Source organism: Electrophorus electricus, chromosome 24 (genome assembly GCF_013358815.1).
Source record: "Electrophorus electricus isolate fEleEle1 chromosome 24, fEleEle1.pri, whole genome shotgun sequence".
Classification (NCBI taxonomy): domain Eukaryota; kingdom Metazoa; phylum Chordata; class Actinopteri; order Gymnotiformes; family Gymnotidae; genus Electrophorus; species Electrophorus electricus.
The window spans coordinates 7,502,110-7,523,244 of record NC_049558.1 but is presented as its reverse complement, the minus strand read 5'-3'; the positions used below and the strand labels follow the sequence as shown (position 1 = coordinate 7,523,244).

General features: G+C 42.6%; 5 protein-coding genes across 7 annotated transcripts; 3 read left to right on the top strand and 2 right to left on the bottom strand.

Annotated features, from left to right (window-relative positions):
* The first annotated feature begins 307 nt into the window (after positions 1-307).
* Positions 308-6,805, top strand: pigt (phosphatidylinositol glycan anchor biosynthesis, class T). Of its 2 annotated transcripts, none has more exons than XM_027017907.2 (12): positions 308-687; positions 1,028-1,208; positions 1,465-1,592; positions 1,678-1,778; positions 1,879-1,965; positions 2,235-2,322; positions 2,603-2,700; positions 2,814-2,970; positions 3,105-3,305; positions 4,099-4,264; positions 5,864-5,947; positions 6,457-6,805. In XM_027017907.2, exons 1-12 carry the CDS (start codon positions 345-347, stop codon positions 6,704-6,706), a joined length of 1,884 nt encoding a protein of 627 aa, XP_026873708.2. In that variant the 5' UTR covers positions 308-344; the 3' UTR covers positions 6,707-6,805. The 2 variants fall into 2 exon arrangements, with proteins under 2 accessions (XP_026873708.2, XP_026873709.2); XM_027017908.2 differs by having other exon boundaries at positions 309-687; positions 1,031-1,208.
* Positions 5,514-9,676, bottom strand: wfdc2 (WAP four-disulfide core domain 2). Its single transcript, XM_027017910.2, has 5 exons — positions 9,447-9,676; positions 9,021-9,158; positions 8,721-8,858; positions 8,369-8,511; positions 5,514-6,219 (listed from the first exon to the last, which is right to left on the bottom strand). Exons 1-4 carry the CDS (start codon positions 9,541-9,543, stop codon positions 8,378-8,380), a joined length of 507 nt encoding a protein of 168 aa, XP_026873711.1. The 5' UTR covers positions 9,544-9,676; the 3' UTR covers positions 5,514-6,219; positions 8,369-8,377.
* A 640-nt stretch (positions 9,677-10,316) lies between these two features.
* Positions 10,317-14,294, bottom strand: snx21 (sorting nexin family member 21). Its single transcript, XM_035522669.1, has 4 exons — positions 14,187-14,294; positions 13,076-13,355; positions 12,388-12,545; positions 10,317-12,179 (listed from the first exon to the last, which is right to left on the bottom strand). Exons 2-4 carry the CDS (start codon positions 13,332-13,334, stop codon positions 11,394-11,396), a joined length of 1,203 nt encoding a protein of 400 aa, XP_035378562.1. The 5' UTR covers positions 13,335-13,355; positions 14,187-14,294; the 3' UTR covers positions 10,317-11,393.
* A 7-nt stretch (positions 14,295-14,301) lies between these two features.
* Positions 14,302-18,127, top strand: haus8 (HAUS augmin like complex subunit 8). Its single transcript, XM_027024134.2, has 11 exons — positions 14,302-14,350; positions 14,795-14,970; positions 15,175-15,236; positions 15,349-15,407; positions 15,581-15,689; positions 15,955-16,062; positions 16,152-16,246; positions 16,812-16,970; positions 17,105-17,246; positions 17,470-17,611; positions 17,703-18,127. The coding sequence occupies exons 2-11, from the start codon at positions 14,906-14,908 to the stop codon at positions 17,824-17,826; spliced, it is 1,065 nt and encodes a 354-aa protein (XP_026879935.1). The 5' UTR covers positions 14,302-14,350; positions 14,795-14,905; the 3' UTR covers positions 17,827-18,127.
* Positions 18,128-18,419: 292 nt separating this feature from the next.
* Positions 18,420-20,761, top strand: sac3d1 (SAC3 domain containing 1). 2 transcript variants are annotated; one of them, XM_027024133.2, is made up of 4 exons: positions 18,420-18,803; positions 18,907-19,258; positions 19,560-19,836; positions 20,007-20,761. In XM_027024133.2, the coding sequence occupies exons 1-4, from the start codon at positions 18,772-18,774 to the stop codon at positions 20,468-20,470; spliced, it is 1,125 nt and encodes a 374-aa protein (XP_026879934.2). In that variant the 5' UTR covers positions 18,420-18,771; the 3' UTR covers positions 20,471-20,761. The 2 variants fall into 2 exon arrangements, with proteins under 2 accessions (XP_026879934.2, XP_026879933.2); XM_027024132.2 differs by having other exon boundaries at positions 18,904-19,258.
* The last annotated feature ends 374 nt before the right edge of the window (positions 20,762-21,135 follow it).

The window sequence follows — 21,135 nt, the reverse complement described above, 5'->3', positions numbered from 1 at the left end:
TTTAATTATCATATTGCTTTCTAGAGAATTAAAAGGAAATAAATATAACAAAAATATGATCTTCATACAAATAATGCTAATTATAAACTGTAAGAAATATTTTACTAATTATCTTGCCATTTTTTTGTTGATTATTGTAGCCTATTATAAAAGTTGCTGATTGCGCGATTGTTATATACTAATTTTATATATGTCGAGTTTTAAGCCCGGGGGTATCGCCTACTCTGCGCAGAATTGCGCCGTGATGAGGACCGCAAACCCGATAACTATAGTTTCTCTCTCATTGGTCAATTTTGATTACGCAAAAAGGAAGTGAGGTCCCAAGGAAAATAATCGCCCCGAAAATGGCAGCGCTCAGCCGTAAATGGGACCCGTTATTTGTTTTGGTCCTTGGTAGTTTAGTCTTTTCTTGTAAAGGTGACGTTCTTAAGACGTCAAACGATCGCACAGAATCAATTAGCGCCACCAAAATTGAAGAGAGCAGTCCACAAGCCGCGGATCTCGGTGATTTACGGCAGTCCGATGAGGCTGAGAGCAATGAAGACCGCAAAGCCTTCACACCGCCGCCCCCGAACGACCAGTTTCAGGAGGAGATGGTGATACGTCCGCTTTATTCGGGGGACATCTATGCAAGTTTCCAGTTTCGGACACAGTGGGACACGGATTTCCTGCACGACGGAAAGAAAGGTTGTCTAGTCCCACGATGTATACAATTATGAACATTTGTATTCTCTTCATTGGGCAACCGCTTGTCTAGCTGTTTATGAAAACACGCTGTATGTCTACATATTTATATGAATTCCTTTTTTGTGCCGTGTAGCAGATGAGGCCGTGGTGTGCATGTTTAATTGTCTTCATTCCAAAGACTTTATACGTCTTTAAGGTACACATTTAAAAGTATGTGGCAGAAAGATGTGGTTGCAGCCCCTCAAATGAAATATTTTTATTTGACGTGTACCACAGTGAACAAGCTACACCATCTTTTGTTAAGCTAAATAGTGATTTCTCCTCAATCATTTTCGCCTAGCAGTGTCGCACTATCGGCTTTTCCCGAAGTCTTTGGGCCAGGTGCTGTCTAAGTTCTCCGTAAGGGAGCTACACATCTCCTTTACACAGGGCTACTGGCGGACCATGCAGTGGGGACAGCCCTTCATCCCTTCACCTCCCGGCGCCGAGCTCTGGGTGTGGTTCCATCATACCGTCACAGAGTGAGTAGCAGGACCGTGGCCGTGTGAAGTTTAACAGTTAGGTTTACAGAAACATTGACAGTTCCACTACCATCTGTTTGAACTGCGAATATAACAATCAGTTAGAGTATTGATATATTTCTTAAGTCAAAGCAATACCTACAAAAGTGGACTGTTAATACTTTAGTTTGAAATGAATTTAGTAGCAGAAATTCTTAGAGCTTTAATATCACCAAGAAATACGTGATAACTACTTGTGTTCTGTTTGGTTCCCTAGTGTGGATGGGAACTGGAAAGAGCTTACTAATGTTTTGTCAGGCATCTTCTGTGCTTCTCTTAATTTCATCGACTCAACCAACACAGTGGAGCCTAGCGCCTCTTTTAAACCCCTGGGACTGGGAAATGGTACGGCCCAGTATTTCAACTAGTTATTCCCATATTGTCATGCCCCTTTGTTTCACAGTGATAATTTGTATTCTCATTCATGCAGCTACCGATCATCGTTTCCTACGCTATGCTACCCTGCCACGTGAAATCGTCTGTACGGAGAATCTGACCCCTTGGAAGAAGCTTCTTCCCTGTGGCTCCAAGGTACTGAGCATTTTGCTTTTGGTTCTCATTGATGGGTGCGGTCTGTGCAGCTGAAGCTGTTTGCATGCCAATCAAGCTTGAGCTTTCTGGTTCTGTGCAGGCTGGTCTCGCCGTGCTGATGAAGTCAGAGAAGCTGTTCCACAGCAGTTTCCATTCGCAGGCTGTGCACATCAGACCCGTTTGTAAGGTAAAGTCCCAGTGCTCCTTCTACAGAAAAGTGCAGAGCGGAGAGGAAAGAAACCTACACACCCTAAATTGTCCTTAGGAATCCAGTGCAATGTTTCACTGACAGCTTCTTTATCTTATGTGTAACTCTCCTCTCTTTTATTAAATCTCCAGGAAAACGCACAAAAAAGTGCCAAGGGAGTAATTGAGTCTCAAGGGAGTAATTGAGTCTCACAACAAGCGTACATAATCATTAGCATAAACGGTTGATTGCTTCATTACATTATTCAGGATTGGCAGTGTACGAGCACAGCATGGGAACTAAGACAGACTCTGAATGTGGTGTTTGACCTCTACACGTCTGGACAAGGAAAAAAGGGTAAGGGGAAAAAAAAAGCCATTTTCCCCTCTCCTGTTTCTTCTTAATCACAGACGCCTACCCCTGTCTTTTCCAGTGCTAGTTCTTGAGTAGCCATGCGCTGAAGATTTTAGTACTCCCTAGATGCCTAACTCAGCATATCAATTAACAAACTTGATGGGTTTAATGAGTTTAGCCTGCATATGTTAGAGTGGGGAAAACTGGAAAAGACTGGCCTATGCCAGACAATTAGAGAAGATCCTTTACAATGTTACTGTTTCCTGTGTTTCCTTTTTCACAGAGTGGTCCCTGTTCAAGATGTTCTCTCGCACCTTGACCGAGGCCTGCCCTCTAGCATCTTCAAGCAAAATCTATGTGGATGTCACAGACAACCCAGGGGTAAAGTGTAAATCTCTGTATGGTGGCTTTTTAAGGAGAAAGAACATTGAGAAGCCACTGAGAAGCTAGACAGTTTGCTGTGTGTTCATTCTGTTGTGTAATCTGCGCAACAGGGGGAGCTGTTTGACCTGAGCCCATCCAGCCCTCTCATCAGCACGGCTGTGGTGCTGGGAGACCGCCGAACATATTCGGTGTATGATCTGACCAAAAAAGAGACATTTGGCCAGCTTCGCTCACTCAATCTCCTACTGCGCTGGAAAGGGGAAAGCGGTAAACCTGGACAAATGACTTCTGCTCTCACAGTGCATCACACAGCTGTCGTCACATCACTTACTGGATTCTGTGCAAAAAAGTTTTTTTGTTGCTGTTGTTTAAGCGCACTGTTTCCTCCATGCTCTGTTCAGACGACATGCTGCGTCCCCCGCTTCATGCCGAGCGCTACGTGTCAGGCTTTGGACTGCAGAAGGGTGAGATCCACACCTGCCTCTACAATAGCCACCCATATCGGGCCTACCCCGTACTGCTGCTGGACTCACTGCCCTGGTACCTGCGGCTGTACGTCCATACCCTGACTGTTACCAGCAAGACGCGTGAGAACAAGCCAAGTACGTCCCACTGCTTCCAACCTCGTTTTGTTCCACAGAGACATTGCGATGCTAAGCTGTTGGTCCAGTGGGCCAGCCACTCACAAGCTCAGGTTATTTGATTTAGTTTCATTGCTGAGTTTTGGTCAAGTTTTGTCAGTGTGTTCCCCTTTTATTCGCTTAAGATTCTCTAATATTTATCCCATTTTATGACAATGTGATTTTTAACAAAAAGAATTATGATTATAATCTGTATAACCGGCTGCATGAAGTTCGGTAATGGGGATAAACCATTTTAAGTCGGGGTGTTCAAAAATTGCAATTTAAGCAACTGTGTGATAAGAAACTATGTTCCACATCCAGTATGTTTTCTCATATGTAAATTTGTGTCCCACATATACTGGGTTGTTTGAATTAAGTGGTTGTTAAATTATGAGATGTCTGACATGTTCCGAAAAACTCCTGCCAAATCTGACCCAACAGCTCTCACTTTTGAACGAATATTTCATGCTTTACAGCGTGACTCACAGCAACAGAAGGACACTATATTGTAGCAGATATTTTTCCATCTTGACTCGGTAATATGACTTCTTTCGATTTTAACAACCACATCTTGCATAATGTGGCAACACCCTTCCACTGGGGTTTGGGAAATCTTCCTGTTTTTGATGATGATGAGCACAACATGGGTCATAATCATTTACCAAGATTTTTTTTCATATGTAAAGCATGTTTGCTATGCATCACAAGCACTGATGAATTACGTGTTCTTTTTTTATGCTTCACTTTATTTTCCCTTCGCTCCTGTTCTAAGGTTATATTCACTACCAGCCTTCTAAAGACCGTCTGCGTCCCCATCTCCTGGAGATGCTGGTACAGTTGCCACCTCATTCTGTCACTGAAGTGACGGTGCAGTTTGAGAGAGCTCTGCTCAAATGGACAGAATACACTCCGGACCCTAACCATGGCTTCTACATTGGGTAGGATTTTTCTTCGTTCTTGCTGTTGCATTAAGCACAAGTTAACAGCTTTTGTGCAGCCTTGTTGACTCTTGTACAGTGCAGTTCCACAGGTCTCTTCTAACAAGGCTTTATTTTTATATATATATATATATATATATATATATATATATATATATAAAGCATATTTACAGGCTGAACTTCTGTTGCCAATTACTTTCAATGGAAAGTATCTAAAGCCGGTGCCAAAAGCCACTAAATGTCTCTAGATAATGTCATGCGCTAATTAGTATGTGTGTGTGACATCATCGCAATGTATTTGCATGATGCCTAGTGGGATAACAGCAAGAAAGCGGATTGTGTCGTTAATCCGATTAACGCATTTATATGCACTTCAGTAATCATAATGGAAAAACTCCTATGAGTCTTGGTGTAAACTGATTTCTGCTTTGCAGCTGCACGACAAGTTTTCAGAAAATGTAACACATGATGTAAACTTGGTCATCCTGATATGAAAATCTATATATATATATTTTTTTTACTTGTTAACTCATGCATTATGGATGGAATGCAGGCAACAAAAAATGAACAAACAACATCATGGCATGTTTTTCAAGCTAATTTGCGTTAATACCAGCTAGCAGGAATATGAGCAAGAGGTGTGTGTTTGGTTGTTTTCTACCAATACCTTCGTTCCCTATACCTAAAACACCTTGGTAGCGCATATCTTTACATTTTGAAGAAGGGGGAGTACTGCTGAATTCCAGTTTCTGTTCGAGACATTTTTCCTGGAATTGTTTCAGAATGGAAGTCGCCTACGCTCTGCTATCAACGCATATGGCAGTTCCATTGGCTAAAGGTGTATTGTATGTAGAAACCCTTTAGCAATGTTCTGCCTTCTTATTCACCTTTATAATATCAGGCTAATATTCCACACTGACCATCCAGCAGTGTGTAATGATGCAGCATATAAACATGGATTCATTGGACTCCACAATGGAGTGCAGGCTAGCGTCCAGGTCTGACTCCGTGTTTGTTTGAAATGTGTGCTTTTCATGATCCAGTCAAATGCCAGCTGATCTAAAATCATTTTACCTGTCCATCATTTTCCTCTGTTTCATTCGGAACTACCTCACATTAAGCAAAAAAAATCAGTAGTTTGAGGAGTCTGTTATATCAAAATATAGCAAAATGCCAAAGGTCGCCTGTGAGCGAGTTGATCGTGAATAGGGTGATTGGATCTAAACAGCTAAAAAGGAAAAGACAATAGTTTCTGACCACCTTCCTTTTATTTTAGAAAGCAAAGAGAAGCACAGATAGAAATGTGCCTCTCGTGCAAGGGCAGGACTGGGGATTTGTCCAAAGTCACTAGATTTTTGGAAAAGTGTTACTAAAGCCATCTAAATAAATCACTAAAGCTAGAGACAATGCTGACATTGGCAACATTGAACAGAAATGATCATTTCCCATCAAACATGAACAGAAAAATATTTTAATCTAAGAGGAGACCATGCATAACAAAACCGCTAATTCTTAGTAAACTGTACAGGAATTTTAAAAGTTGAAAGCACACTGACAAGCTTACTGAATCATCTTTTTGGATCTTAAATTATATTTTAGATCCTCTGTGATTAGTGCTCTTGTGCCAAGCATCGTCGCCATGGACACCAACAGCACTCGGGACCGACCACTGTTCAGCAGCTTGTGAGTACCTAGCTCATTTTGAAAGGCTGAATACCCAAATATAGTCACTGGATAGTCAAGACGTAAGATGAAAGGTGTTTCAAATTTACTTCATCTATTGACTTCTATCAATATCTATTCTCATGAAAATCTATCCTCATAAGGTCCATAAATCACATCCAAAAGTTAAATGAAGGTCCATAACCAATATGTTAGTGGAGTGCTCTCTTGCAGTGAACTCTTTCTTGCAAACCACACAGACCAGGCCAAAAGAAAGCTTAGATATTCATATTCTGTGGAAGAAAAAAAGACCTGAATCATTAAATCATAATTAAGTGACCAAGAGCTGTTTGATGTAGTTCAGAATTTTGTTTAGGAATATTACCAATACAGTAATGATTAAAAGAACGGTGCCAAGAACCAGTCGTGTCATGCAGACCGTGTCTCAGTAGAGTGGATGCTGAAAAGCTTCTCGTATGCTGAATTTATGGTTTTGTTCCTCTGCCGTCGCCACCCCCTTCAAATCCCAGTTTCCCCACCAAAGAAGAGTCGAGCTATTTCATGCGGGTGTACACGGAGCCTCTGCTCGTCAACTTGCCCACGCCAGACTTCAGCATGCCCTACAACGTGATCTGCCTCACCTGCACTGTGGTGGCGGTCGGCTACGGCTCCTTCTACAACCTGCTGACGCGCACTTTCCAGGTGGACGAGCCGAGCGCACCGCTGGCTAAACGCCTGGCCAACATCATCCGCCGCTTAAGGGGAGTGCCCCTACTCTGAAGCAGTGGCCCACGGGCACACCAGACCAGTGCCAGACCCATGGCACGGCGCCTCCTCAGGCAGCTAGGTGAACGTCAATGGAATGGAGACTGTGGGTGGGTGGGTGTAAGGAACCTTAAATCTTGGAAGATGCATTTGGATTAGAGGAGAACTGGTGATCAATGTTTGGGCTAAAGACCACTTGAATTAGTTACCAGGCTGAAATAATTGAAGGTTATGGGTTTGAATCTTTGCTAACACTGGTGAAAAATGAGCTGCTTTTCTTGTATTTAAAGCATAAGGGATAACTAAGTATAACCCTTTAAAAACAAAGTGAAAATGTGCTTAAGGTTCTGTCCCCGCGGCATCTGGAAGAGGTAACGGACGCAGAGTGAAATATGAAACCCTCTTGATTAATGTCATGTGGGCATGATTTAGGGATTAGTCATTCTGCCATACAGCTAGTTCACTGAACATGGAAAAGATGGAATTTCCAAAAAATTCCACATATTTTTCATTAAGGATAATGCACTGATGTTTTTGTTGATGTGAACTGGTTCTCTTTGGTTGCTAAATTAGAGCCCTTAATTGTGATCTGTTGTCTGAAGTATTGAGAACCCAAAGGTAATCTTTTGTGGTGATAACTAAAGTGCTATAAACCTATTCAATTAGTCATTCTATTCTCTAAACACTAGAGGAGTGCATGATGAAATTTTAATTTGTAACATCGGTCTTAGTGGCTGTATTTGTTCTTTCCCAGTACAATAAATTATTCCAACAGTGAGAACAGTTAATTCAGCGCTGCCTCTTCTGGCAGTCAAGTAAAGATTTGATATGTATGAATTACCAAGAACTTTTGGTTTGTACTTAGTAAAACAAAAAACAAAAACAAAAAAACACTTGAAACAAGCATAACTTTCTTGCTGGCTGTGTACGTGGACTGTACTGTGTACTAACTTAACGTCTTAAAATTAATCCCTACACAAACAGTGCGGGCTGCATACCTCAGATTTTAGGGACGGAGTCTAGCCCTGTTTTGCACCTAGTAAACATCTTTTTAGCTTTTCTTCTACGTCCACGTAACGACAGCCCGCTCCTATAATTAAGGGATACCTTGAACTCCACGGCCTCCCCCCCCAGTATTTCGTTTCGCGTGCTACGCCGTTCGGTCGGCAAGCCTCTGCTCGCGCTGCTCGCCAAGCTCCCGGAGACGTTCGACACAGAAAGCTCGCGCACCGCGAAACGTTTTGCCGCACGTATTTGCGCCTCAAAAGTGGAAGACGAGATGAATTTTACGTTTCCGCTAATCCAGCCTCCAAGACCCGTTAGCGCGAAAGACGGCGGGCACGGGTGACAGCCGAGTCGGGCCTAATGGAGCCTTCCAGCGCGGTTCTACGGCTGAGCCTTTTTTCTTTTCCTTTTTTTTCCTGCGCTGCCAAAAGAAATATAGCTCGGGGAAGCACTGGAATTTACCAAAAAAGGTAATGAGGGGTTTATTCAAGAGTTGCAAACGATCTTAAGTCCCAATGGAGTAAAAACCAACATTCCACTGAAAGGATACGTTTGTTTCTCTCTCTCTCTCTCTCTCTCTCTCTCTCTCTCTCTCTCTCTCTCTCTCTCTCTCTGTGTGTGTGTGTGTAACTCAAGCATATTGTATGATATACAGTCTAGTCCTTCTGCTACCTGTCTCGTTCAGCAGGGCTCACTACAGGCATGACCACATGTTGTCCGACAGCACTTCTGCTCCCCAGCACACTGGCCATCGTGGTAGCAATACTCTGCACACATCGGGGTCCCTTTGGCCTTGGAGCATCGACCAGGCTTCACTGGAAGGGAGAGAAAACAGTTAAGCTGCCCTCCTGAATGTGTTTGTGAACCATGCTATTGTTGTAATATTTCCTGAGAGAAGACACGCCCCGTTCTGCAAGTAGCCTACATGTAACTCAATTTCAATGATTCACGCAGAACACACCTCAGCCGTGCGAAAAAGCAAATCGAATGTTGTCAGATGCCGTCAGGGTTTAGAATGTCTTACCTGTGTAAGGGGCGATGCATTCATGGCCACACCCGTTATGGCAGCATTTTTCATCTTTTGGACAGTCACTGTCATTGGCACAATATTCTGCACACATCCCCGAACCCCACTTTCGACGGGGACACACGCCTGGCTTCGCTGTGACGGGACACACAAGTTTATGCAATGGGTGGCTGGTGCGTCATGGGCTAATTACTGGATGTTCGCTCTTTTTCCGATAAACGCATCTGCAGGAGAATTAAAGTCAGTCTAATCTAAGAGGGTAAAGCGAGAAAAGAGCGAGTGGTGGTGTGGTCCTACAGAAAGCAGGAGGCACGCAGACGGCTCCGCAGTCAAAGACGCAGCATTTGTGGTCCCCTGCGCAGTCATCATCGCAGACGCATCCTCGACTGGACGGCACCACTGTGAGCTTTCTCGGACAGTGGCCCACCTTGAACACTATCACAGAGAGTCTGTGTTAGCTTCGGGCAGGGCTTGTAGCTGAACTTGCACAATGGTCTGTCCACCCCCTTCACGAAACACCTTTGACTCGAGTGGAAGCTTTAAATCGCCCCGTAGGATGTATTGTATCTCATCCAACATTTCTCCCTCTGTACCATGCCATTTCGCCACATTTAACTAAACCTAATACGTCCTGGTTCGCATTTTGCAGAGCACAATAGCACTTAGACACTTTAAGTAATACAACATGATTGGGCCACAACCTACAGTTGCAGGCCTGCTCACCTGTGGAGTTGCGTCCCGGTGTCGCGCCAGCTGGGTTCGGCCATTTAATCAGACTAAGCAGAACAAAGCTAAATAGATACAGGACTTGAGTCTTCATCTCGTCCCTGACAAGTTTTCGCAGGACTGTGCTCGTTAGGATAGTGCTCCAAACACACTGCACTATAGGGGCGGAGAGAGACTAAAAGTGAATTGTCTGCCGGGTCCTTCCGCCAGCTTCTCTAAAGGTTTATATGTTAAACACGTTTACCAAATCGCCTGCTGGGTGGGCAAAGCAGTCTTTCTCTACCGTCAAATTAGGTTGCACGACTTCGTCAAACCTTTTTTTGTTGTTGTTGCAATTTTACACATGAATCTGTCAAGCCTGTTTACAGCCGAAAAGTTGTTTCGATTTGGACTTCGGATGTAAATATAAACCATAGTTGTGTATTTTATTCTTTCTTCCAAGTGTTAAAAAACACGCCACTTGCTTTAGCAAACACGGATTAAACACGGCTTTACTATGCCAAACGTCGAGGATTAGAGTATACTTAACTGGTACATTTCATAATCGAAAAGCTATTAAGCAGTCTCACTCTAAATGTAATTTTTAATAGGAACATTCCCTGTAGGGGTGGTGGTTGTTTCCATTTTGTCTGAACTCTTAACGCTCTGTGAAAGATCACTAGATATCAGAACTAATGCCTAGTGATCTTTCTCTGCACTGTTAAACATGTGGCAACATGAAATGCTGTCTGTACAGTCAATGATTCAGTCCTTTTGAAAAGAAGTTTTTTCTACATTGGTGTCCATTATCAGTGCCAGGTGAGAGAGAGAGAGAGAAAACTATTACAAATGAAGATGCATTTTTTTTCTAATCAAATCACCATCAGAAAACATCTTTAGAAAAACTTTAATATTTCACATTTTACATAAAATCTAGAAATGAGTGCTTGAAAATAGCTGAAATGGGAATAAAAACAACTGAATTCGTGTGTGTGTAGGCAGTCAAACACACACACACACACAATTGAAATATGGATTTGCGAAATGATAACATTCCTTTTTAATCCCAACACCTTTTCTGGTGAGGACAGCGTAGCGCACGTCATATTTCTAAGTGAAGCGTTTGCTAACCTTATGTGACATTTGAATGCACTGGTTGTCGGTTACAACCAACCAAACACACGAGAAGCTGCAGTTAACGTTGCATTAAAAGCGGTCTTAAAAAAAAATCTTAAATGTATAGTGAAGACTATCTGAGTTTCTTCAATATTTCAAAGTTTTGATGTACATCACAAGAATGTTATTCTGAAAAAGAGGAATAAAACTTTATACAATTTTCAGCAGTTTGAGTAAGCTACCACAATTTCCATAGTTTCTCTAAATAATAAATAAAAACTAAGAATTTGTTTCATACCAAATGGAAAATAAAACATGTAGCAGCAAAAATCTTTTAATCTAACATTTTTGTAATGTAGTACAGACTGTACTTGAAATTAATATTTAGGGACAAAAGAACATCCATAAAAAACCTGTGAAATCTGTTAAAAAAATAAAACTTCTGTAACTCTCATCAACATACACACTATACACGTAACATTTTAAAATTTAATTCTTGTACTAATTTGCACACAATAAAACAATTATACAAAATAGTTCTCTTATAAGGCTGTGTTTGAAAGGTTTAGAGTATTCTCTGCACAATTTCTAAAACAAACTTGGTTGTATGTGTAGTGATATTTAAATGTCATTTAAAATGTTTTCAATTTGTGCAACACACAAATACTTAAAAAAAAATGCTGGTGAATATGAGCTGTAATTGCTTTCTACAGTGTGATTGTTCTCTGCAAATTAAGCATCATAACTAAAAGTTTAGTATTCAATCCACAGGTTCCTCCACAACACTAGATATAAGAATGCCATAAAAAACATCACAACGTCCTCAATTACCCATACCCAGCGACCGAACTATGTGACCTCCTCTCCTTTGCTCTTCGACTTGGCCTCTCCCTCGCTCTCCACCAGTGTCTCTTTGATGAGCCACTCCTTCAGGCTGGGCTGGCCACCTACGTCCACCCCCAGCTCCTGGATGTCCTGCAGGAGGGCCTCCCAGTGCCGTTTGTCCTTGGCAATCTTCCACGAGAGCCGCACATTGGTCTGCAGCAGTGGTACGAGCAGCGGGTGGAGGCGGGGCGGCTGCTGCTGCTGCTGCCTAAGGGCCTCGCGCGCCGGTGCCAACTCGCGCAGTGCACTCTCGCAGTGCTCCTGCGCCTCTGCCGGCCTCTCCAGCTCCTGGAGGCAACAGGCCAGGGCTGCCAGTGCAAACACCCAGTGGGCCCTCTGCACCGGCCGCCGGAGTGCCGGAGGCGGCGGCGCGCAGCCCAGCCTCTCCTGGAGCCGCAGGGCGTTGAGCAGCAAGCCCGTCGCCTCCTGGTGGCGGCCCACACGCAGCAGCACCTGGCCGGCGCGCAGGTCGCCCAGGTAGAAGAACTCGAGGAAGGCGGGCGCCGCGCGCAGCTCGGCCAGCGAGTGGAGGTGCCCCAGGTACTGCTCGAAGGCGCGGCTGCGCTTGCCGATGGTCTCCGCCGCAAAGTTCCGCCGCAGCTTCTTGCGTGGGAAGAACACGCCCTCCATCACCTCGGTGTAGCGGCGCCGTAGACACCCGTGTAGCCGCTCGAAGTCCGTGTAGCGGCGTGTGATGACCGCCGGGGTCTTGTCGAACGCGCCGGACAGAATCACGTGAATAGTGTAAAGCTGTTCCGGGGGGGGGGAATGACATGTGACCAGACTGTACAGCATACGAAAGCTGTGACATCAATGACCACACAGTGTATTTTGTTTTCACTAATTATGGTTTTTGGTTATCTGGCATAAACCATTTTGCATTTTACTTAGATATTACACTGACCACTCTCATAACCAAGCATCGTTAAAAGGATGACTAAAGCACGTTCCCACATACCACGTATTTGGAGTTGGCTTCTTGCACAACGCTCGCATCAGTCACTTCAAAAATGAGCTTCTCTGAAATGCAGTGAGCGTGCAGGTTTCGCCAGCTCTCCTGCAGCTGCCTGGTGAACATGTCTGAGCCCTTCAGGGAAGGCGCAGTGGGGCTTATGTCTAACAAAAACACACCCACAAAAATTAAAGGAATTGTGACACACCAAGAGAACCGAGAGTTCTCACATCTCTGAAAAGCAGAAAGAGGAAGTGCAACAGTTTTTTTTAAACATCTCTGTCTTTAAGATCTCGGTTTATCTACTGTGTTGGCTTGAGAGCATGAACCCTCAATTTGCACTATAGCTTAGAAAGACCTTTAAACAAAACAATGGTTAATACATTAGGATAACCATACATATTGGACTAATAAGAATGCATAGCAGTTTCAGGTTTCCAGGCATGTGGCCTGGAGAAACACAGCCACATTGAATTCAAATACAAGCAAGTCATATTTTTAAATGGCAAATACAATAACTGCAGAATCACTACAAGCCAAAATGCACTGCTTTCTTCCATTGAACATATTGCTTATAACAAATTAGTACTGAGCACATACAAACCTATAATTTCTATACAAGTTCATAACCATTAGTTGTTGCTGCTTTTAAGCAGTACAATAAACTCAAAGTAAGTATGTGTAAGGGTACTACCTGTGCTGCTGCATGCATTATCTAAGGACTCCCCAAAGCAGTCTGAATCGCTGTCGGGCCCAGACGCCTCGCCTGTATCTTCCGAGTCCAGGACATCCCCTTCAAAGCAGAGTGTTCCACCAAGTCTTGCGGAAACGTAGTCCGTCTCGTCCTCAAGTTCAGAGCTTTCCGGAAAGTCGTCCGGCACGTCTGCATCTGCGGCGAGCTCCCCTTCTCTGAACAGCGTGCGGCGAAGCCTGTCCAGTAGCTTGGAGGCCATTCCACGCTTCCAGGCGTAACACTGAGAAATAAAAGTTACTTTTGTTTTAGCTTTCAGTGTTCAATGTCTAAAGGACTATTTTCACCTCACCAGTAACAATGGGAATAGTCAAAGGTCTACCCTTCTGTGACACCCCACCGACCTGTGAAACCGGAGAACCGACCCGCGATTATATTTAATTCACGAAGAGGTGTGTGAAAATGGGTCTAAATAAACGAAACGGGCACCTAGAACTCAGACAGAATTTAGTTGGCTACCATTAACCACTATCGACTCCAAATTTTAGGCGACCACTGGAACATTAGCTAGCTAGCCAGCTAGATTAAATGGAGCCGGCTACACTTATGTCTCTAGGATCAGCCCATCTGTTGAATGTACATCTGACGGTTGGATTTTCCAGTTCTTTTTTTCTGTTTAAGATAGTGTTTCAACATTTAGCTATGCATCTTACACATTATCTGGAAGATTCGTTCCTTCGAGACATTTTTATTTTATTGGGTGAAAGGCTGTCGAAGAAATAGGACATCGACCAAAATATTCGATCTAGCGCTGGCCAGTTTACTGCGGTTAGCCAAACGCTAATAACATATATGCTGAATCAGCTATCTTTACAATAACATCGGTTACAAGACTGTTAGAGTAAAATAAACTTTCATTGACAACCTGGGAAGCTCCAGGAGCGAGTGTATCTACAAATGTCCAAAGCAATAGTCACCTGCTAACACTTAAGTTAGCCAGCAAGCATTTTGCTAATTTAGATGACAGAACTTCAGAAATAACAACATATTTTTTGTTTAAAGTTAATGTTACAGCTAAATAAGAGAGCGCTGAGAAATGAAATATAGATTTTACCCGATTTGAAGCTCACAGCACAATATAATCCATAGTCACGTATCTAGCTACACGACTTGCGAAGTACACAAACATGATGGACAAGTCCATTATTTAAGCTGGCTAGCTCTTCCAGGCGTGCATGAGTAACAGGATGATCGAGGATCAGCGGCTCTTCCCTTCCTGTGCGTCCGTTATTGTGTAAATTCAGATTAATGTTTTCTTTGCACGTTGCTTCTCGAACTTAATAACAACTTATTAACAGCAATAATCATATCTTTAAACAACAAATATATAATATATAAGATAATTAAAAATGATGTACGGAAAAACATTGAAACACGAAATAAAAATCGAAACGAAAACGATATTAGCGTTAAATTAAGTTTAAACATGCTTAAATTTAAGTTTAACCTAAAAAAAACAATTTCAGATAACTACACACAAATGTAGTTAATCTGGAATTTCCCGAATCGTCCTATGAAACCACTACTTATTTTTCCACGAATTCCATATTTTATTCACTTTATACCACATGTACTTTTTATTGTGCATTGTTTACATGTATCTTCTTAATAAAACTACAACCCCTTGTTTGTTGACATAATAGTCGCTTGTTTCTCTTATAGCACGTCTACATTAGAGGGCGGTAAGGCGCCTTCGGGTTGGCTTCCGTCCACAGAAGCTTCGAAGAAGGAAAGTTTGGACGGAAGGGACCCGCGAAAGGCGGCGGCTTCACGATGGCATCTAAAAAACTAACGACACTTCGTAAAGAACAGAAGTCGACTTCGGAAGACTCGCAGAAGTAAGAGTCGCTTTAATCTCGCCGGTGTATTACTGATGTGGATGCTGTTGTGGTTTTTTTTGCATTTAGCATAATAATACGTAAACTATACTTGGCCTTTGAGTCCTCACCGTCTGTAACGGGATACTGGTGTCCGGCTGTCAGGTTAACGTAGCTGCCTGCCTGGATGTGAATTCTGTAAACTCGGCTCTTTTTCCTTTTCAGTTCGACGTCTGGAAACGATGCCAGCTGTGGAAACAACAGTGGAGCTAGAAGAAAGACTAAACGTAAACCCATTCAACATTGCTCGATTTGTATAACTAGCATAGCTAAGATAGCTAGCGTAAGTGTTTTGTCGTTAAATTGACAATGTTATGTACTCTTTTTGTTTTTCTTCAGCATCTGGAACATTTGTCAAGTCACGGTATATGCTGACCGAAAGGAAGACTCTCTCAAAGGTAATGTTAGCTAAAAGATCTTTAGGCTTTTACGATCTTTTTTCTTACCAGAATGGTATATTTGCTTGCCCTTTCCTCACCATTTTCAGTCAGTACTAACACTCAGAATATCACAGTGCTGGTCGTTTTTATGAGTATTTTTAGGACCTCAGCTGAACTCTGTTTTCATTCAGAATAACATGCAGAACGAGTCTGTTCTCATGCCACTTAAGCCTGCTTCACCAAAAGTGGGTAGTGGCTGCAAACCCAGAGTTGGCACTTCAACACGACGAACAATATCGGGTCAGTCAGATCAGTACATTATCTGCAACTTTGTGCTTCTCTGTAGGCTTATAGAGAGGGGGGTGGTTTCTTGCCTGTTGTTATTTATACTGTTACAAATATTTCATGAACGTTTCTTTTTTTTTTTTTTTTTTTTTTACATCTTTTGAGTTATTTGTTAGGGTTACAAATAGTTGTACAAATTCAGTTATGTCAATCAATCACAAGCTTATGCTCAGGTTATTTATTGGATAAACTTTCAACACTGAAAATCGTCCGTTGGCAGGTGCACACAACATTTTAGAAACGTCAGGTTTTGGGAGCAGCATCTTGCAGTCAACGGCATTGGATGGTCATTGTATGCCCCCAGACTTTGATGTCTCTGTTATTAAAGGTACATCCTGAAAAACTGCATGACACTGGGATTGGAGTAACAGATTACATTAGGCCAGTGTGGCTCAAACAAGCAATATTATTTTCCAGAAAACGCAGCAGCACCACCACCACGTGCAGTGGACCCTAATACTCAGAAAAGGAATGTTTTGGATACATTCTTGCTGGCCTTCCTCACGGCTAAGGTTAGAACTGGGGCTAATCAAGATGGTAATCATAACTGACAGATTCCAGAGTCGAGACGTTTTGCAGTAGTATCGTTAAGAGGTTACCTCAACATTAAGTTAGTATTTGATAATCATTTGTTCCAGATCTAGTGGATCAAGGTCTTTAGGGGTACTTTAATATTAATAACAATCTGGTAGGTTGGAGCTGAAACTAAGAACGTCAGGTCTTCAGCTGATGGATCAGAAACTGCAAATTGGGATGCTTTGTGTATAATCAATATTTCACTATAAATCATGTGCAACCATTAAATCACTTTCACTAACTGAAATGAGTCATCAAAGTATTAATTACTTTCAAAGCCTTTATTAACTTTGTACAAATCCAGTGAGCAGAATAAACAAATGGCCAGATTGGTATAATTACACCTGTGCACCTTTTGAGATGCTTCTGTACATAAAAGGTCATGTGTATATATATATATATATATATATATATATTATATATATTTTTTTAAACTTGCCTTGATTTGCCTTTGGCATGGTTTCATGTTGGGTGCTTGAACTGTGTTTATGCTTTATAAAGATTGAACATAACACTCAGAAACTGAAGGAAGAGGCAGAAAGGAATCTTCTTATAGTGATGCAGGAGGAGGACAAGTTGCGTACAACACTCGCCAGCAAGAAGCGGAAGTACCTTCTCCTTGAAAAGCAAAAACAGCTCGACGATCTGCTTGACCTGCAGGTTTCCGCTTGAGGATTTCAGAGTTTTATTTTCACAAGTCTTTGTCATGTACATGTTTTTATACTTAATGATGGCCTATTTAGTTTTATTTCTTGTTTTTTGGTGGTGGGGGTGTGTGTGTCTTCTCTCTTCAGATTGAAGCACTAACTCCTCTAGCTGAAACTGCAAAGCAGTTCACAGGGGAGTACAAGGCATTTGCCACAGCCATAGACACAACGCGGCATGAGTTACCCGTGAAAAATTTGCACATTGAAGAGGATGGAAGCAAATTTCTGGGTTAGTGACAGAGTTCTCTTTCTGTGGACAGAAATTTGCAAAAACAAACTATGGTCTTCATCCCAGCCAGTTGCAGCAGTGCGCAGGAACAAGCCTTGTTTAATATATGCATATACTATACTGTTACATGTCTATTATCAAATCTGTTGGTTACTTTTCCGTGACTTTGTTCCATCGCAGTCTGTCCAGCTCATGCTAATGATGGTATCTTTATGTTCCACAGACAAAGCCGTGGTCTGTCTAAATCAGACTCGTACTGTCTTAGAGCAGTACACCAAGGGTCTTCTCACAGACAGTGAAAGCAGTGCAGAGTGCCTTAGAGAGATGAAAAATACAGCCCATGAGATTGACCAGCAGCTGCTCAGGTACGTATTTGTGGGAAATTCAAAATCGGATGTCTCTCACAAGGTTCTGAATTTCATTAAGGCGTTTCCATTTTTTGATGATGTTTTTTAGTACGTCTTCGCATCTGTTGGAGCTGTCTTCACTTGTAAGCCGTGAAATGGTGCTGGTGCAGCAGACTTTGGAAGAAGACGAAATTGGACTTGGCACAGCGCAGAGTCTCTTCTCAGTTTCATGAGGATTTTTTTTTTTTTTTTTTTTTGGAAAATATATTAAAGCTTTGGAAATTACTGCAATATATTGTCGTCTGTCCACTTGTCATTTTTTGCAGCATTTTCAGCCATTAATAATTACTGATTTTTTCCCCCCCCCCTTCTTCTGATTGTTAATATAAGCTATTTTTTACGCTGAACTTGACTAGACAATTCCAAATGTCATTGCTGAAATCACAAACATTTAAAGACATTTAAATCTAATTAATTTTAGTATTTACTAAGTATTATTTAATCTTAAATAAGTAAAACTGCATTAAAATGTTAGAAAAACACTAATATCTAGAATATTACATTTTTCTCATGGATAATACAATTTGATGATTTAAAGTGCTGAATAAACACATTAATGAAATGTCACCAAAACAATATACCGGCTCTCATTTTTAAGTCTTTCTAAGTTACTGTATGGATCATGTTCCACGTTGCCATGCCTCGTGTGCGCCTGGTCACTGGTGCGAACCCGCCCTAGCCAATTAGTTATCGGATATGACGTATTACACCAAAAAAGCTCACACACACTCAAGGGAAGTGACGTTTCACTTTGAATCGTGAGTACTTGTTTATTTTGATTTGGTTCTTATCCGACAGATACAAGTTGTGTGAATGCTTGTCAAACTCCACATATCACGTCAAATAATTAATTTTTATCTTATTTTTTTTTAAACACGGCTATAACTAGTGTATAACACCAAGGACTGACTGGCCGGCAGCTAGCCTATGGAATTGACACATTGCTAGCTATTTCTAGCTACCGCTATTTGTTTTATCGGTGCGAAAAAAAACCACTGCTATCTATCTAAGTAGCTGTCTGCGTTTCTTTGCTTTCTTCCGACTACGATCTAATGACTGTAAATATCTCAGATACGACGATTATAAAGTAACAACGTAGCGTATCGCCTAAATCAGTGATGAGCAGAGAAATTCACGCAAAATGTTTTCCGTGAGTTTGACCTTTTGATCTCCTAAAAAAAAGCGCCACCACAACGTTATCTGACGCAATTTACATTACATGTTTTTTTTTTTAACCTGTCCATGCACAGCAGGTCTCACTGCACGAGGGGTGGAGGAAGGAGACAGAAGCAACGATGCGAGGGCGAAGCGAAGAGCAGCGTGTCGGTTCCTCGCGGCACCTGCATGACCATGTGCCCCGCTTACGAGCTTCGGCAGCGGGAGCTACAGAACCGGCTGCACCGCTTTGAGGTGCTGACCGGCACGGAGCACGACCGTCTGCCCCGCGCAGATGTCTCCTGCACAGTTAAAGAATACTCACGCCCAGCGGCCGGTAAAGACTCCACGAGAGCCACCGACCTACGGCCCCCGGACATTCTGTTAAAGACTGTGTATTATCTGGTGGATGACATAGCTGCCTCCTCCACACTTCACCCTTGGACTGAGGTTAGCAAGTGCATGTAGATGTGTCACAACGGCATGATGCAAGAACCGATAATCTAGACAATCAGACAATCTAGTTTGATTTTGGTCTGTGGGCCAATGACCTAAATGTAGTATGTAGAATAAGCTGTTTTATGGGTCAAAGTCAGACTAAAACAAAGGTGCCTGGTCATGACCGTACAAGATGAAACCGTATTAACTTATTATACAATATAAACCATATCTCTTTGCATTACCGCTGGTCTGTCTGTTCATACCCATCAGTGGTATGTGCTGTGGCATTCTGTCTCCGGATGTTGTGCAGGTCTACAGCTTTGTGTTTGACCGCTTGCGAAGTGTGCGTCAGGACATGATCATCCAGCGCATATCTGGCCCGGAGTGCGTAGCGGTGCTGGAGAGGACCGTGCGCTTCTTGCTCTTTGCATCGTACCGGTTGTGCGGCCAGCCTCTGCGGCTCTTCGACTCGTGCATCAACGACACACACCTACAGGAGTGTCTGAGCTGGCTTCTAGAATGCTACCGTGAGGGTCAGCACCAGCACCAGGAGGAGTTCCAGGCCCTCAGCCTACTTTACAACCTGGGTGAGTGCATCTTATACTTTGTGCCAGTGGAAATGTTAGTATGCTTTGGTTTTCTAATGATAGGCTTGTTTGGTGACTCACACTATTGTGCTTCTCTTCTATGAGGGACCTTCCGTTTGCTGATGATCCTTCCCTAATTTTGCCTTCTGTACATTTGTGCGGGTTTCCAGGTTCGGCGCAAGCTGTTCAGCATGTCCTGGAGTTGCCTGGAAGCGTGCGCCTCTCTCCGCCTGTCCGGCTGGCCCTGGCCATCGGGAGAGCCTACGTGGAGCGCAATCCTGTCCGTCTCCTACGCTTGGCCCGCAGGCTGGACTTCCTGCAGGGGTGTGCCCTCCACCGGCATCTCCTGCCCTGCAGGAGAGACCTGCTGCTGCTCTACAGCCATGGACACAGCAGCCGAAACTGCCGTTTCCCCATCCAAAAGCTAGCAGACATCCTCTCCCTGGAGAGTTCCCTAACCGCTCAGCTCTGCCGGGCACATGGGATACACGTTGGTGGCGAGTGGGTGATCTTCTCCAAGGGCTCCTTCACTGAGAGCCTGTCTGAGGAGCTGCAATGTGCCCAAATGCACAGGCTATTGGAAGACAAGCAGCAAGACCTTACAGTCAGCGATATCATTCATGGCGTGGCTTGATTGTCACATTTAGGGAGTTGATCACTCAAAAGGCCAAAGTTTTCTTTTTAATTTACGGATGTAAACCTGGAATCATATTATAGTACTGGTGTACCAATTATGCATTTAAAGCTAAAGGATTTTGCTGCATTCTGGGACTATTTACACTTGTTCACTGTTAAATCAAGTTGGTGACTCATCATCAGCACTGAGGTGTTACAAAAAGCCTTTGTGAGTATTTCAATGACGTTTTCTGTTTTTACAGGTGAAAGTATTGAAATTTGAAAAGTAATAAAATCTATTTTTATTCTTTCTTTCTGTGGACTACCGAATACACTGAGCAATTTTACATTACTGCTAGGTTGTAATAACATTAGGAAAGAGTGGTTGGAGGTTATGAGGTGATCCTTGGATTTAAAACCCATTTAAGGTGCCTCTTGATTTGATGCAGAAACTTAAATTATTCCCTCAATCTTTGTCAGATATTTCTAATGTCTTTTAATCTCTGATATAAGCAATGTCCCCCTTTAATCTTTAACAGACTCAACATTGTTTTAATGGAAAGACCTCACAGATCATCCAAGTCAGTATCAACATTTGCCTTGATTTTTTATGCTTTTTTGCTATATACATCAGACATAATTACACAGTTTTGTAGTGCAACATGGGTCTATGTCAGATATTTT

Coding starts and splice junctions, on each gene's coding strand:
- sac3d1 (XM_027024132.2), top strand. CDS start 18,772: ATGAGCAGAGAAATTCACGCAAAATGTTTTCC. Junction 18,804..18,903: donor ATTCACGCAAAATGTTTTCC/GTGAGTTTGACC, acceptor GTCCATGCACAG/CAGGTCTCACTGCACGAGGG. Junction 19,259..19,559: donor CACTTCACCCTTGGACTGAG/GTTAGCAAGTGC, acceptor GATGTTGTGCAG/GTCTACAGCTTTGTGTTTGA.
- snx21 (XM_035522669.1), bottom strand. CDS start 13,334: ATGGCCTCCAAGCTACTGGACAGGCTTCGCCGCACGCTGTTCAGAGAA. Junction 12,546..13,075: donor TAATGCATGCAGCAGCACAG/GTAGTACCCTTA, acceptor TGTTTTTGTTAG/ACATAAGCCCCACTGCGCCT. Junction 12,180..12,387: donor AAGCCAACTCCAAATACGTG/GTATGTGGGAAC, acceptor CCCCCGGAACAG/CTTTACACTATTCACGTGAT.
- haus8 (XM_027024134.2), top strand. CDS start 14,906: ATGGCATCTAAAAAACTAACGACACTTCGTAAAGAACAGAAGTCGACT. Junction 15,408..15,580: donor AAAGGAAGACTCTCTCAAAG/GTAATGTTAGCT, acceptor GTTTTCATTCAG/AATAACATGCAGAACGAGTC. Junction 16,247..16,811: donor TGGCCTTCCTCACGGCTAAG/GTTAGAACTGGG, acceptor TGCTTTATAAAG/ATTGAACATAACACTCAGAA.
- pigt (XM_027017907.2), top strand. CDS start 345: ATGGCAGCGCTCAGCCGTAAATGGGACCCGTTATTTGTTTTGGTCCTT. Junction 688..1,027: donor CCTGCACGACGGAAAGAAAG/GTTGTCTAGTCC, acceptor ATTTTCGCCTAG/CAGTGTCGCACTATCGGCTT. Junction 3,306..4,098: donor GACGCGTGAGAACAAGCCAA/GTACGTCCCACT, acceptor TCCTGTTCTAAG/GTTATATTCACTACCAGCCT.
- wfdc2 (XM_027017910.2), bottom strand. CDS start 9,543: ATGAAGACTCAAGTCCTGTATCTATTTAGCTTTGTTCTGCTTAGTCTG. Junction 8,859..9,020: donor CTGCGTGCCTCCTGCTTTCT/GTAGGACCACAC, acceptor GTCCCGTCACAG/CGAAGCCAGGCGTGTGTCCC. Junction 8,512..8,720: donor ATGCATCGCCCCTTACACAG/GTAAGACATTCT, acceptor TCTCCCTTCCAG/TGAAGCCTGGTCGATGCTCC.